This window comes from Vigna unguiculata, chromosome 10 (genome assembly GCF_037176805.1).
Source record: "Vigna unguiculata cultivar grain cowpea cultivar isolate G323 ecotype 2 chromosome 10, ASM3717680v1, whole genome shotgun sequence".
Lineage (NCBI taxonomy): Eukaryota > Viridiplantae > Streptophyta > Magnoliopsida > Fabales > Fabaceae > Vigna > Vigna unguiculata.
Window position 1 is genome coordinate 583,033 of NC_140801.1, and position 12,925 is coordinate 595,957.

General features: G+C 31.9%; 2 protein-coding genes and 1 pseudogene across 2 annotated transcripts; 1 reads left to right on the top strand and 2 right to left on the bottom strand.

The window, feature by feature from the left end:
* Positions 1–304: 304 nt before the first annotated feature.
* LOC114166898 (hydroquinone glucosyltransferase pseudogene) lies at positions 305–1,826 on the bottom strand (annotated as a pseudogene).
* Positions 1,827–7,410: 5,584 nt separating this feature from the next.
* On the top strand, positions 7,411–9,528 carry LOC114165971 (uncharacterized). The gene is made up of 4 exons (XM_028050619.2): positions 7,411–7,832; positions 8,446–8,604; positions 8,724–8,835; positions 9,005–9,528. The coding sequence occupies exons 1-4, from the start codon at positions 7,494–7,496 to the stop codon at positions 9,199–9,201; spliced, it is 807 nt and encodes a 268-aa protein (XP_027906420.1). The 5' UTR covers positions 7,411–7,493; the 3' UTR covers positions 9,202–9,528.
* An 82-nt stretch (positions 9,529–9,610) lies between these two features.
* On the bottom strand, positions 9,611–12,755 carry DUO1 (myb-like HTH transcriptional regulator family protein). The gene is made up of 3 exons (XM_028049754.2): positions 12,537–12,755; positions 11,618–11,855; positions 9,611–11,225 (listed from the first exon to the last, which is right to left on the bottom strand). The coding sequence occupies exons 1-3, from the start codon at positions 12,746–12,748 to the stop codon at positions 10,707–10,709; spliced, it is 969 nt and encodes a 322-aa protein (XP_027905555.2). The 5' UTR covers positions 12,749–12,755; the 3' UTR covers positions 9,611–10,706.
* Between the last annotated feature and the right edge of the window lie 170 nt (positions 12,756–12,925).

Sequence of the window (12,925 nt, forward strand, 5' to 3'; positions counted from 1 at the left end):
ATGATAATTAAGTTGGTATTTTTTTATACATAAATATGAAAGTATCATCTTTATTTTTATAATCATCATGAGTCGTTTAATTCTATTTGAACCAAAGGTAATAATACATAAATACTTCATTGATAAAATTATATTTTCATCTTCAAATATAAAATAACTCAAGAAGAAATAAATAGAAAAAAAGATATATTAAAATTTTCTAGATATTAAATAGGTGTAAAAAACTAAAAGGTATACATATACCATTTTTCTCGAACCAATTATGCAAAAAAAAAAAAAAATTAAAAATGTTGTAATCACTGCATCAGAAACTCAAACTTTTCCACTTTAGTGCCAATTGTGTTAGGGTTACTGTTGAAGACCCTTCATCCTTCACAGCATCAAAAGCAGCATTTTTCAAAATTTTCATTCTCTGACGAATTCCCTTGCCTTCTTCTCCCACCATCAGCTTCCTTATGATCCTTCTTATCTCTTCCCTTTCCACAATCCCATTCTCACTAACCCTAACCCTAAGAGCCACTTTCAAATCCTCACTCAGCAGCACTGCATTCATCTTTTGCTCAGCAAAGAGTGGCCATGCAATCAGTGGAATCCCATGCACAACACCTTCAAGTGTTGAGTTCCAACCACAATGGCACAAAAACCCCCCAATTGCACCATGACCTAAGATTTGAACCTGTGATGCCCAATAAGGCACCACCAAGCCATGCCCTTCTGTTCTCTTCACAAACCCATCTGGCAGAAACTCAAAAGGGTCCCCATTTCTGGCACCAATGTCTGCAATAATGCCAAACCTGTTTGGTGGTCTTAACACCCACAAGAACTTTTGGCCACTCAGTTCCAATCCCCAAGCAAGCTCTTTTATCTGTTCATGAGACAGTGTGCCACCACTTCCAAAGGAAACATATAACACAGAATTGCTTTGTTGTTTGTCCAACCATCTCAGATATTTCGTGTCATCGTTGCTTCCCTCTCTGCATGGCTCCTCCTGCACAAAGGGTCCTACTGCATAAACACAAGGGATTCTTCCTTTCTCCTGTTCTTGTTGCAATGCCCTTATGGTCCCTTCTTCCATCTCCAAAAAGTTGTTAACCAATATTCCATCAGCTAGGTAGAATCTTTCATTGCCTTCATTACTCAAAAGATTCAAAACATCAGTGTTCATTATGAAAGAAAGAAAACAAAAGTAGATTGAAGCTTTCATTATTACCTTCAAGAAACTGTTTGTATGCTGCACCTGATCGATTCTGAAGAGGGTCTGGAAGATCAGTTCCATGAATCGGTATGCAACCAGGAATCTCTATAGGTTCTGCAAGGTCTCTGTACTCACAAGATATTGCCTTGTCAAGCACAGAAGAATACAAACAAAGTGACAGTAACATAGCTGTGGATGGAAAATATGTGTAGGACAACACATTGAGTTCCTTTCCAAAGGGTAACACTTGTGTTATCAAACCGTCAGAAATGACTGCAACAAGCCTTGAAGTAGCATGCAGTGCCTTCAATGCATCATGGATTAGAGGTAGAGAACGAGAGATTGTGAACTGAACTTGGATTGCAGGGTGAGTGTCATGTGGAAGGTCCTCCAAGTTCACTGGTGGAAGGAACATCTGGGTGAGGGTTAAGGGAAGAGAATCAAAAAGGGCTTTGGTGTTGTTGCAGGGTGAGCCAAATGTAGGGTTAATGCATGTGACATGAATATCATGGTGGAGATGAACCAGTCTCTTTGAGAACTCAAGAATTGAACGTAGATGACTGTATACTGGAACTGACACTATTGCTATGTGAGTTTTGGCCTCCATTGATTAACTATAATGCAGTTTTTCTCACCAAATATATGTTTCATAGGTTTATGAAAAAGTTGGTGAATTTATAGAGAGTTCTTCAGTTTGCTCATTCTCTCTCTCTTTTAGTTTGAAACATCTTCTATAATGTGGAAGTTTTGAGATATTTCATTGTAAAACCACCATTGTTGTTTTTGCAGTTTGTGGAATTTAATGAAACATGATTCTACATGCATTATGTTACAATACATTTCAAATTGAACGCTTTGAGAATTTGGAGTTACAGAAGAAATATCAGTGAATGAATGAGTAATTAACTTCAAAATGAAAGTGTGCAACTAGTTCACAGTAAGCAATGCTTGTTGATATTTTCATAACATCAATTAATTAATATAAGTAAATAATTATTCTCATAAATATTGAGATAACCTCTATAACATTGTTAACGACCACTTAATTAATTTCCTTAAAGCTACTTTAAACTGATATGCGTATGCATGTTAAAATATATAGAATTTTAAATTTGTTAGTGATAATATTTTAAAAAATTATTTATCGATTTCAAATTCTAAAAATAACTTTTTTAGCATTGTTTTGTGTATACTAAATTTGTGATCAATATTTTGGTGACACAATGACACTACAGGATTTATTATCTGTTACATTTATCTAAATGTTACCTTATAAATAACTATATCAATACATTTTAAAAAATATTACCATAATTAATTAAAAATGTTACTATAAATATTGTTACACATTTTTAATACATGTTATTATAAATAAGTAATTAATTTTCATTTTTCTTATCTTAATTGTAAAATTTTAAAATGATAACAATACTTTTATTAAAACATTGAAATAGTTAATATTAATTTAAAATATAATATTTTAAAGTAATATTTTAATTTATTTACAAGTAAATTTAAAGTAATATTATAATTTATTTAATAATAAATTTAAATTAACAACAAACCTTAAAAATTGTTTTCGGTTGTTTAAATTCTACATTGTTACAAATCAATTTTAAATTAATATTTTAATTTATTTAAAAATAAATTTAAAGTAATATTATAATTAATTTTTAGGATATACATAGCAATGGACCCGCATGTTTCTGTTTCTCAACTTAAATTTAAAGAAATATTATAATTGATTTAAAAATAAACATTAAGAATTGATTTCATATTTAGGGTATACATCCTATTCAAACCTCGTAAATCCTGCGTCTTTTTGTTCCTCAACTTCTCCAACATCCTTTTTTACTTCAAATTTCTGAATCTTACTCTATCAACATTTTTTTTCTTCCTCTAAAGTTTACGAGGTGGTGTGATTTTGTCTCTATTGACTCATCTTGTAGCCATTGCCATCTTTAGGTTTGTGTGTAAAAATCTTCTTTCGACACGTCTATTTTAGTTTCAATTATTACTAATAAATTACTGATTCATTGGTTTTAATTTCACATTAGGGGAAATCGGTGAAGACATCACAAATCAGGGAGGTGTTCTTTGCTTTCCTGAAGATATTGTGCATGTGAGTAAAAAATAAACATGTGTGTGCTTTGTCTGCTAGTTTAATCTCAGTTTGAATGGAATGTTAAATCAATTATTGTTATTGTTATATAGTTGTAACCGATCACAGAAATAAAATTATACACAATATCTTCAGGAATGCAAAGAACACCTCCCGTGATGCCTTCACCGATTTCCCCTAATGTGAAGTTAAAACCAATGAATCAGTAATTTATTAGTAATAAAGAGATATATTAAAATAAAAGGAAGAAATTTGAGAGAAACTTGTGAAGAAGCATTAGAATCTTTGAAGCTAAAAGAGACGTGTCGAAAGAAGATATTTACACACAAACCTGAAGATGGCAATGACTGCAAGATGTCAACGGAGACAAAATCACACCTCGTAGACTTTGGAGGAAGAAGGAAAACGTTGACAGAGTAAGATTCAGAAGTTTGAGGTAAAAAAGGAGGTCAGAGAAGTTGAAAAACAGAACACGCAAGGTTTGTGAAGTTTGAATGGGATGTATACCCTAAATCTGAAATTAATTTTTAATGTTTGTTTTTAAATCAATTATGATATTATTTTAAATTTAAGTTGAAAAACAAAAACATGCGGGTTCGATCGAGATGTATATCCTAAATCTGAAATTAATTTTTAATGTTTGTTTTTAGATCAATTATAATATTATTTTAAATTTATTTTTAAATAAATTAAAATATTATTTTAAAATTGATTTGTAACAACGTAGAATTTAAATAACCGAAAACAATGTTTAAGGTTTGTTGTTAATTTAAATTTATTATTAAATAAATTATAACATAACTTTAAATTTACTTTTAAAAAATTAAAATATTACTTTAAAATATTAAATTTTAAATTAATATTAACTATTTCAATGTTATAATAAAATTATTGTTATCTTTTTAAAACGTTACAATTAAGGTAAAAAAATGAAAATTATTTATTTATTTATAGTAACATTTATTTAAAAATGTTATAATGTCATAGTAACAATATTTATAGTAATATTTTTAATTATTTATGGTAACATTTTTTTAAAAGTATTAGTATAACCATTTATAAGGTAACATTTAGGATAAATGCAACAGAAAAATGTTATTAAATCTAATAAACCTTGTAGTATTGTCTAGTCATCAATTAACTGGCTTGTCATATTATAGCACTTGAGTTATTTGATATGGAATTAACTAAATCTACAAATTGATATTTAGTATAAATATTTTTATTTGGTAAAGTATTAAGGTGGAAATATAAATTATCATCATCTATATTGTCCCGACTTCTCCCACTTGCAGGATTTGGAGAAGAGATAAAAGAAAGCTAAATAATATCCAAAAAAAATATATATTAACATATATAGTTAACTCAACGTGATGTTTATACAAATTAACAAAAATAATCAAATTGAATTGATTTAACACATAAATTTGATTGAACCAAAAACAAAAATTGAGAACGAAACCAATCAAATCCAAGGATTTATAGGACCAAATAGTAATTCAACCTAAAAATAAATACAACTAATAACTCTAATCATATAATTCAATAATAATATTTTATAAATCAATCATATATATTGTTGTAACATATTAAAAATATTATTAAACTTTAAAACATAAAATATAACACAAAAAGATGTGAAATCAACTATATATTTTTTTGCATGCCAAAACAAATATTTACAATACAATATACCACACCAATAACATAATCACAGACTAAGCGACATTGAAAAGAAAACAACACAAATAATCACAACTGAAATTATTAACATTGATAATTAAGTTTGTACTTTTCCCAAATTATAGGATTCAATCAACTTTCATATATTAGTTTAAGAGGATGTCTAAAAACAAGGATTCCTCAAATAGCTTTCTAGTTTCTTGTATTTGTATAACTTGTTTAGCTTTACATTTTAACAATATAAATTACTTGATGTCATACTCAATGAAGGAGATTTACATTAGTCAATATAAGAGTAAAAAGGAGTTACGATATTTGTTATTGATACACCACAAGTTGCACAAGTTATTAGGAAAATAAACATCCCTAGTTTCACATCCAATTTTTAAATTTTCTTAAGGAAGTTGTTCCGTCAAGTAAATGTAAAAATGACCCATAGCTCCAGTACGAAATTTGTTTACGTATATGGACTCCAATGTTAGAATTTCATTATCTTTAATTTTTATAGAACCAGGTTTTGGATAACAAACCGATATTGCAACTAGGTAACCTCTTTCATTTCCTGCTTCTTTTCCTGATCCATACTTTGGTGTTGAAGTACATAACACCCTTCTATCCTAAGTTAATAAAAATATAAATTTAGAAAATAGTTAGAAAAGTTAACTTCTTAAAATTACATAGAGTTAATCAAGAAATGTTATTACGAATATATGAAAAACAAAAAGGTTCATAATGTATCTATTACAAATCATACATATTAATAGGAATGTTAATAAACATCAAATATTACCTGTCCATACAAAGTTGCATTGACAACACCAGTGTGCAAATGAGCAACACCGTATATAAGATAACCACCTTTTATTATTGTGATGTTTGCTTTCTTGATATGAGGGGAGTCACTTTCATGATTTCTTGGGATTGTATACTCTAACTATAACAAATTAAGAGATTTATGTTACTCATTTTTTCGTTCAAAAGTAATCAATAGATTACTAATTTTCTTTGGAATTTAATTAAGATTCGAACGTATGCTTATCATTTATGTAATTGTGTATATTGGATAAAATATCTATCTTACACTCATGAATTATTGTAGAACCATTTGATCTCACACGATTAGTAGGATCAAATATATAAAACTTAAGTGGCACTTGGTGTTCATCCCAATCAATCCATCTTATTTTGTATCTTAAGAAAAGGTTTCTTGTTGGACCATGAAAATCCTTTCGTAATTTGCATTGTAAGTTATCTTGACAGCAAAATATTCCTCCTTTGTAGTTTAAGTGCAATGGTTGGCCATCAATGCCCGTTGTGACATTGTAAAATTCCTTCGGGAGATTTAAAAGGTTGCATCTACATTGGGTGCAACCTTTTCTATCATGTGTGCCACGAGTATCAATAACCATGATGTTAAACAACCACTTTTCTGTAAATCAATGCTTGATTTTTATGAGATTACCTAATTTGATCACAAAAGGATCTGGAAGATTTGAGGATGTTCGTCGTGATTCTCCTCCCAAGCCCCAATAATGTAGTAGCACAAAATCTTGACAAGTTCCATCATTTCTTTCGTATTCAATACCGTTTCGAAGGTCATGAGATTGTTCAATGTAGTATGACAAGGTATTGTTTTCAATATATTTTACAGCAAACCAATGGTGAAGGTAAGCTTCATACAAAGGTACAAAATTACCATCTTCATCAACTACTTGAGCATTAAAACTCTTATCCTAATATGACCTTTTGGAAATTCAATATCTAAAAATATTTTCAATGCAATTTTTCCTAGTCCTACTTCAAATTTTTTAGACAAAAAAATAGTTGATTTGATATGACTTTCAGATTCTAAATAAACTGAATATACATTTCCAGACAATAATATTATTGATAATGAAAATATAGTTATTTTAGCCATAATCATGCTATCAACCTGCACATAAATCATTAGTTAGTTATGTTCATGAAATCACTTTTTGTATAATCTCAAATACAAATGGTTAAAATATATAAATTAGGAATGGTTTTAAAAAGAAGTAAAATTGCATAATGTTGATGACTAAAATTTGCATATTAGAAGAAAAAGAAAAATGTTTACCATGTTGAAGATTTCTCTTAATTGAAAGTGTACAATTGTTGAAATTTCCAAGCCATAAGTTTACGTTTATATAAAACTAATATTTTGTTTTATATATAGTTGATGACACAAATTGTGGAAATTACACCTCTATATTAAAATTAAACTTAAGACACAAATTAAATAATAAAATATACTTTGAAGTTGTATGAGAAAAAGTTATTCGTGTCTTAGGTGTTCGATCCTTAAAATAAATTGAAATGCAGATTAATATATTTCATGATTTTCAATGAATAATATTTGAATCAAAGGAAAGAAATACTGTTATTTTGATTACATGATTTTCATTCAACACAATTAATTGTAGAACATAACTTTCTTTCTTTCTTTCTCTTTCTCTTTCTCTGAACCCAACAATGGCTTCAAGTGGCGATGCAGCACCAGAGTTCTACCAAAACGTCGTCGTAATGCGCCACGGCGATCGCATGGACAACTTCGAACCCATGTGGGTCTCCTCCGCTGCCCGACCCTGGGACCCGCCCCTGGTCCAACAGGGTCGGGTTCGAGCCTTTGCCACGGGTCGCGAGTTCCGCAAAAATCTACCTTTCACTCTCAATCGCGTTTTCGTCTCTCCCTTTCTCCGATGTGTCCAAACCGCTGCAGAAGTCGTCACCGCCCTCTCCGCCGTATCCGACAACCAGGACCCAAATAACCTCACCGGCGATGGCGTCCCCATCGATCCTTCTAAAATCAAGGTCAAAATCGTCTTTCTCTTCTTTTTGCAGAATGTGAACATCAATGTTTAACTGGAATCTGAGGTCAACCCTGATTTGAGCCCGTAATTCTTTTAGAAAATATATTTTAATCATTTGAATTTGAAATAAAAAAGATACCTTTTTAGTTTATAGGAGTAAAATATACCGTTTTAACAGTAATTTTTAGTGGTCAACTGTAGATTGAAAGACTGAACTCATTTTTATTTTATTTTTTCAATTAAGAGACTACAATAATCTGCTTTAAATTTAAGGATAATAACTGGGTTGGCAGGTACTAAAGAATTTAGCAGATTCTAAACTCTGCTTTGAGGATTTTCATTTTTGTAACTTTTTAGTTCGTTGTCTTGTGGTAATTGTGTCTTTTATGAGAATATTTTGGTGTGACAACTTTGATTTTGATTTTTTAGTTATTCTGACTAAAAGAATAATTCGAATTTTAAAAGAATCAATTTCACAATCATGTCTGCACAGAACGAATCAATTTGCACTGAGTTTAAGAAATGATGTTGCATGCCTTACAAATCCTTAGCAGATTCGTATATGAGCAGCTATTGAGTTTAAGAAATTTTGTCCCTCTTTTCCACAAGTGCAGGTCTCTGTTGAATATGGCTTGTGTGAAATGATGAGCAGGGCAGCTATTAGACTTGATGTGGTTCCTAAAGATGGAAACTGGGGTTTCGATATACCGAAGATCGAGGCTCTGCTTCCGACGGGGACAGTGGATAAGAATGTGAAAAGGGTCTATGAAAAGGTATGGAAGTTTTCATCTTCACTTTCAATTGAGAAGTTTTAGCACAGTTGACAGTTATGTAGGTATGAATGCAAATGTCACTTGGGCTGATGAAATCTTTTTTGCTTGAGGAACTTCAGTTGCCCCAGTGGGAAGAAGATCCTTACTTGCAAACAAGGCCTAGATATAAGCAAATAGTTAAAGATCTTGCTGACAAATATCCTACTGAGAACTTGCTGCTTGTCACACATGGTATAATGTTCAATTTATTGCTCAACTTTATCTGCAAACACACCTTTTTCTTTGTAAATGCAATCTTTTACTGAATCTGTCAGTGGTCACCGGATGAAGTTGTGGTATATTTTGAAGTGTGGAAGAGATTTTTTCAAGCTGAATTCTAATTTGATTGCATCTTTTGTAGGGGAAGGAGTTGGGGTGGCATATTCTTCATTCCAAGAGGAGGTTGAAGTGTATGATGTTGATTACTGTGGTTACGTCCAACTCAGACGCCCGATTTTCAAGAAAGACCAATCATTCACTGCAGGAGAATTTGAAGCTGTTATTCACAATGGTCAAACTGGTATAAAATGCACCCAAAAAAACAAAACTTCACTATAATGGCCATCTACACCTCCGAGCCTGATTCTCACTTGCTACTGTGGCTACTTTATGTTTCATTCCTCCAAAGACTAAATGACTTCTGTATTGAGAATGCTTGATTCAGTAGGAACACATAAACACCATTATTATTCTTCACTCGATTGAATGGTAAACATAGGATGAAAAGAAAAGTGTTATAATCAGAATAAGTTAATGGATACATTATATGAATTGATAGAACTCTATGGTGATGGATGATCTAAGTAGACAGTTCTACTTATGAGAATCCTTGGTTTGTTATTACTGTTGCATTTGGCTTATTCTAATAGAATACCTTTTTTGTCACCCCTATGTTTGTTATTTCTGTGTTGTACATATAAAGTTTGTCTTTAGGAAATAAAGGAGGAAAATGCTTGTAAATTATATTATTAGTTTTGTGTATGTATTTGAAAGGAACAACGCTTTGTGTTAAAAGCTATTTGTTGAACTATTTTCAGCTTTCTTCCGATAACCAGGTCTTGAAATTATGTAATGTTCAATCTTCTTTGGAAATAATTTGTTTCCTCAAAACTGGACTGTCATGATCACTTACACCACACCAGTGTTCGGGTAGTATATTTCATGAATTTTCTATGATTCCAATTTTTATTTTATTTTTCTTCCAATTGAACTGAAGAAACTAATTTTGGAAGCTTAAAGCTCTGAAACGGAACAAAACATGAAAAAAGGTCAGAATGTAACAACCACGTTTATATCTCCTAAAGACGTGGTCAATCTGATAAAAGAACAGAAGCTAAACAAACCCCTGATACTTAGGACTTTATTAACAGAACAGCGACTAACAAGATCTTAATGCGTCAACTCAAAAATATTTACCAAAATTTATTTAAAGATAATGATATAAATATACACACTCCTTTTTTTTTTAAAAAAAATTATGATTATTTTTTCATTCTCTCTCTCTTTCATCATATCATATGTTTTAGAAATCTATTATTCTTTTTCCTTTCTCTTTAGATGTAAATCACCATTTTAAGACATGAAACAGATTCCTTGATCTAAATATAAGAGTTTAGTTTGGTTAAGACTGTATAAGATAAAAGTCCTGCATTCTTTGGCTGCAATATAAATAAATACTCGTTGAATAAACCAAAGATGTTGAAAATAATGCTTTGCACTGTTATCTGCATACACTCCTATCAATATTTATGTAATTTTGTTTGAATAGCAAGTGAATATCATTGCAGTTGATACCTTCAACAATCAATGATGAATTAATTAAGATATAACAGCAAAGATCATACTATTAGTAGCTATCAGTTGAAACAACTCAGGTCCAAGACTAGAACAATGTGGCCGTCAGAAAGATGGACAAATGCAATGTCTGTTTTTGGTTATCCTATGAATGACATCAGTATCAACAATTTCAAATACCAATGCATGACCAAGTTAATAACTATTAGCCTGCAGTTACATGACAGAAACACAACAACACATGGAATAAACGACAATGTCCACAAAAGTCATAATAAGTTTGAAGAAGGGCTTGGAGGTGGGTCCATGTTATCAAACATGTCCATAGGGAAGTCATCGAAGAAGCTGTCACTGCTTTTGAACTTATCAACGGTGTCCCTTGTCTCAATTCTGCAACTTCCTGGTGGCTCGAAGAAAGGGAATCCAAAGGGGTGCTGCAGATCTATTCCAAACTCAGATGCATCATCAAGAGCAAAAAAGTCTTCAACGAAATATGGTTCATCGATTCTGGCTAAGACATCTTGGCTTCCCATTGGGAATGTGAGATCATTTTGGAGTTCTGGAATCTGAGGAAAGGAAATCTGTTGAGTCTGCTCACTACTGTTATAGCTCTCAAAAAGGGTAAAATCTTGTTCGACATGGATTGGGTCAGAACTAGGTAACTCAGACTTTATGAGATCTGGCAAAGATACCATTTTGATAACCTCAGAATTCTCAATCAAGGGTAGTGAGCATGACTGAGGTTTTGATGATGACTCTCCCTCAGATGAAGAACTGAACTTTGGAGCCTATACAAGTCAACAAATATTGTTATTCCCATGTAAACAAACTGCAGCAGTGAAAACAACATTTTTCTCATTTTTGGAGTGTTCACACCCACATCCATGACCACAATTTAGAACCTTTGAGTAACATCAGTACATAGTAACAATTTTAGTTCTTGAAATTTGGTCTGTCACAATTTTAGTTGTCTTGTTTGTGGAATCTGTATTTCAGCATATTCCTTATTAAGTAAAATCTTATCATCTTCAGTAAAACAAACAAATGTTGAAACTGGTTTAGTGTTTCAGTTCCATTTTCTTTTTCTGTTGATGAACACTGATTCTAGGGAAGAAGTAAAAAAGCATTATGATAGAACTATAAAAAGCATGGAAATAGAGAAATCTCTCCATCTAATTACCTCGAAAACTGGAACATCAAGAAGGGTAGGAACTTTTGTTTTGCTCTTCTGTGATTTGGAAGTTGTTCCTGATGTCTGCAGAATCCTGGCCAACCTCTTTTGCCTACTGCTCCAGAAATTTTTCACATCATTGTCTGTTCTCCCTGTCAAAAAGGATGCAATCTTAGCCCACCTGTTCCCAAATTGTGCCTGCAACTCTATCACAATCCTCTCTTCCTCAAGTGAAAACTTGCAACCACTTTGAGAAGACCAAGAGAGACACAGAAAACAATAATCAGATAAAAAGCATCAAATTACTTTTTCTGTGTTAAAATAATAAGTTCTCTTCCCTTTAAGGCATGAAGTTTGGAATAAATACATCAACGAAATTACGGTTTTAGAAGAACTTGAGAAAAAAATGGCTTTTGACAAACTATAAACACACCATTGAAAAAAGGAAACTTTTTGAGATCAATTAAGCAACCCCATTATTGTAAAATCATCAAACACCAGTGCAAGTAACAGCCATAAACCTTCCATTTATATGTGAACACAATAACATGGACCAACTTGTAGCAAAAACTTGAACTCACTTTACGTAAGATCAATAGATAAAACGCCATAAAGGCAATACAAAATCATGCAAACCCCATAAAAAAAGAGTGTAATGTAAGCTTAAAAACACTGTACAATCCAAAGCTAGGACCAAAGAAAAGCAACCCATCCTTGTAACTTTTCATGAAACAAACACTAGCAGAAGCAACAGCCATGGCTTTAAATTGCTGTTGTGATTTGTGATTGCTGTTTCCTTAATATTTTAACAAAATATGACTGACACGACCAAGTTGAAAAACCTTAATGTTACTGATGCAACTTGTAACAATGATACATGGTACATGCAAAAGAACGAGGAGAAAATGAAGAAACATTGCTGACTCACTTCTTGAGGTTTGGTCGAAGCTTATTGACCCAACGAAGACGACAGGACTTGCCAGTTCTTTGAAGAAGACCCTTGGATCGAATGGAGCTCCAATCTCTGGGACCATACTTCTTCACATGGTTCAGTAGAACCTCGTCTTCTTCTGCTTTCCATGGCCCTTTCCTTATATACTCTTCTTGCTCCTTTTTCCCGTGCATTTTTCTCGCATGCATAGCACAAAACTCTAAAGAATCTTTTCTCTGGTTTTCTACGAAATACTTTTCACACTACTAAGTTTTATGTTATGTGTTCTATGTTTTCTGTTGTATGTTCTGTAAGATATTACGGTTATGCATGGCAGTTATTGCCTCGTTCCCACTAACTGGTCCACGTTCTCTCTCACTATTTAA

Excerpts from the sequence above, each read along its gene's own strand:
- LOC114165971 (XM_028050619.2), top strand. The coding sequence starts at position 7,494 with ATGGCTTCAAGTGGCGATGCAGCACCAGAGTTCTACCAAAACGTCGTC. Across the intron at positions 7,833-8,445 it reads TCGATCCTTCTAAAATCAAG|GTCTCTGTTGAATATGGCTT; the intron begins GTCAAAATCGTC and ends CCACAAGTGCAG. Across the intron at positions 8,836-9,004 it reads CTTGCTGCTTGTCACACATG|GGGAAGGAGTTGGGGTGGCA; the intron begins GTATAATGTTCA and ends CATCTTTTGTAG.
- DUO1 (XM_028049754.2), bottom strand. The coding sequence starts at position 12,748 with ATGCATGCGAGAAAAATGCACGGGAAAAAGGAGCAAGAAGAGTATATA. Across the intron at positions 11,856-12,536 it reads CTTCGACCAAACCTCAAGAA|TGGTTGCAAGTTTTCACTTG; the intron begins GTGAGTCAGCAA and ends GTCTTCTCAAAG. Across the intron at positions 11,226-11,617 it reads TTGATGTTCCAGTTTTCGAG|GCTCCAAAGTTCAGTTCTTC; the intron begins GTAATTAGATGG and ends TGACTTGTATAG.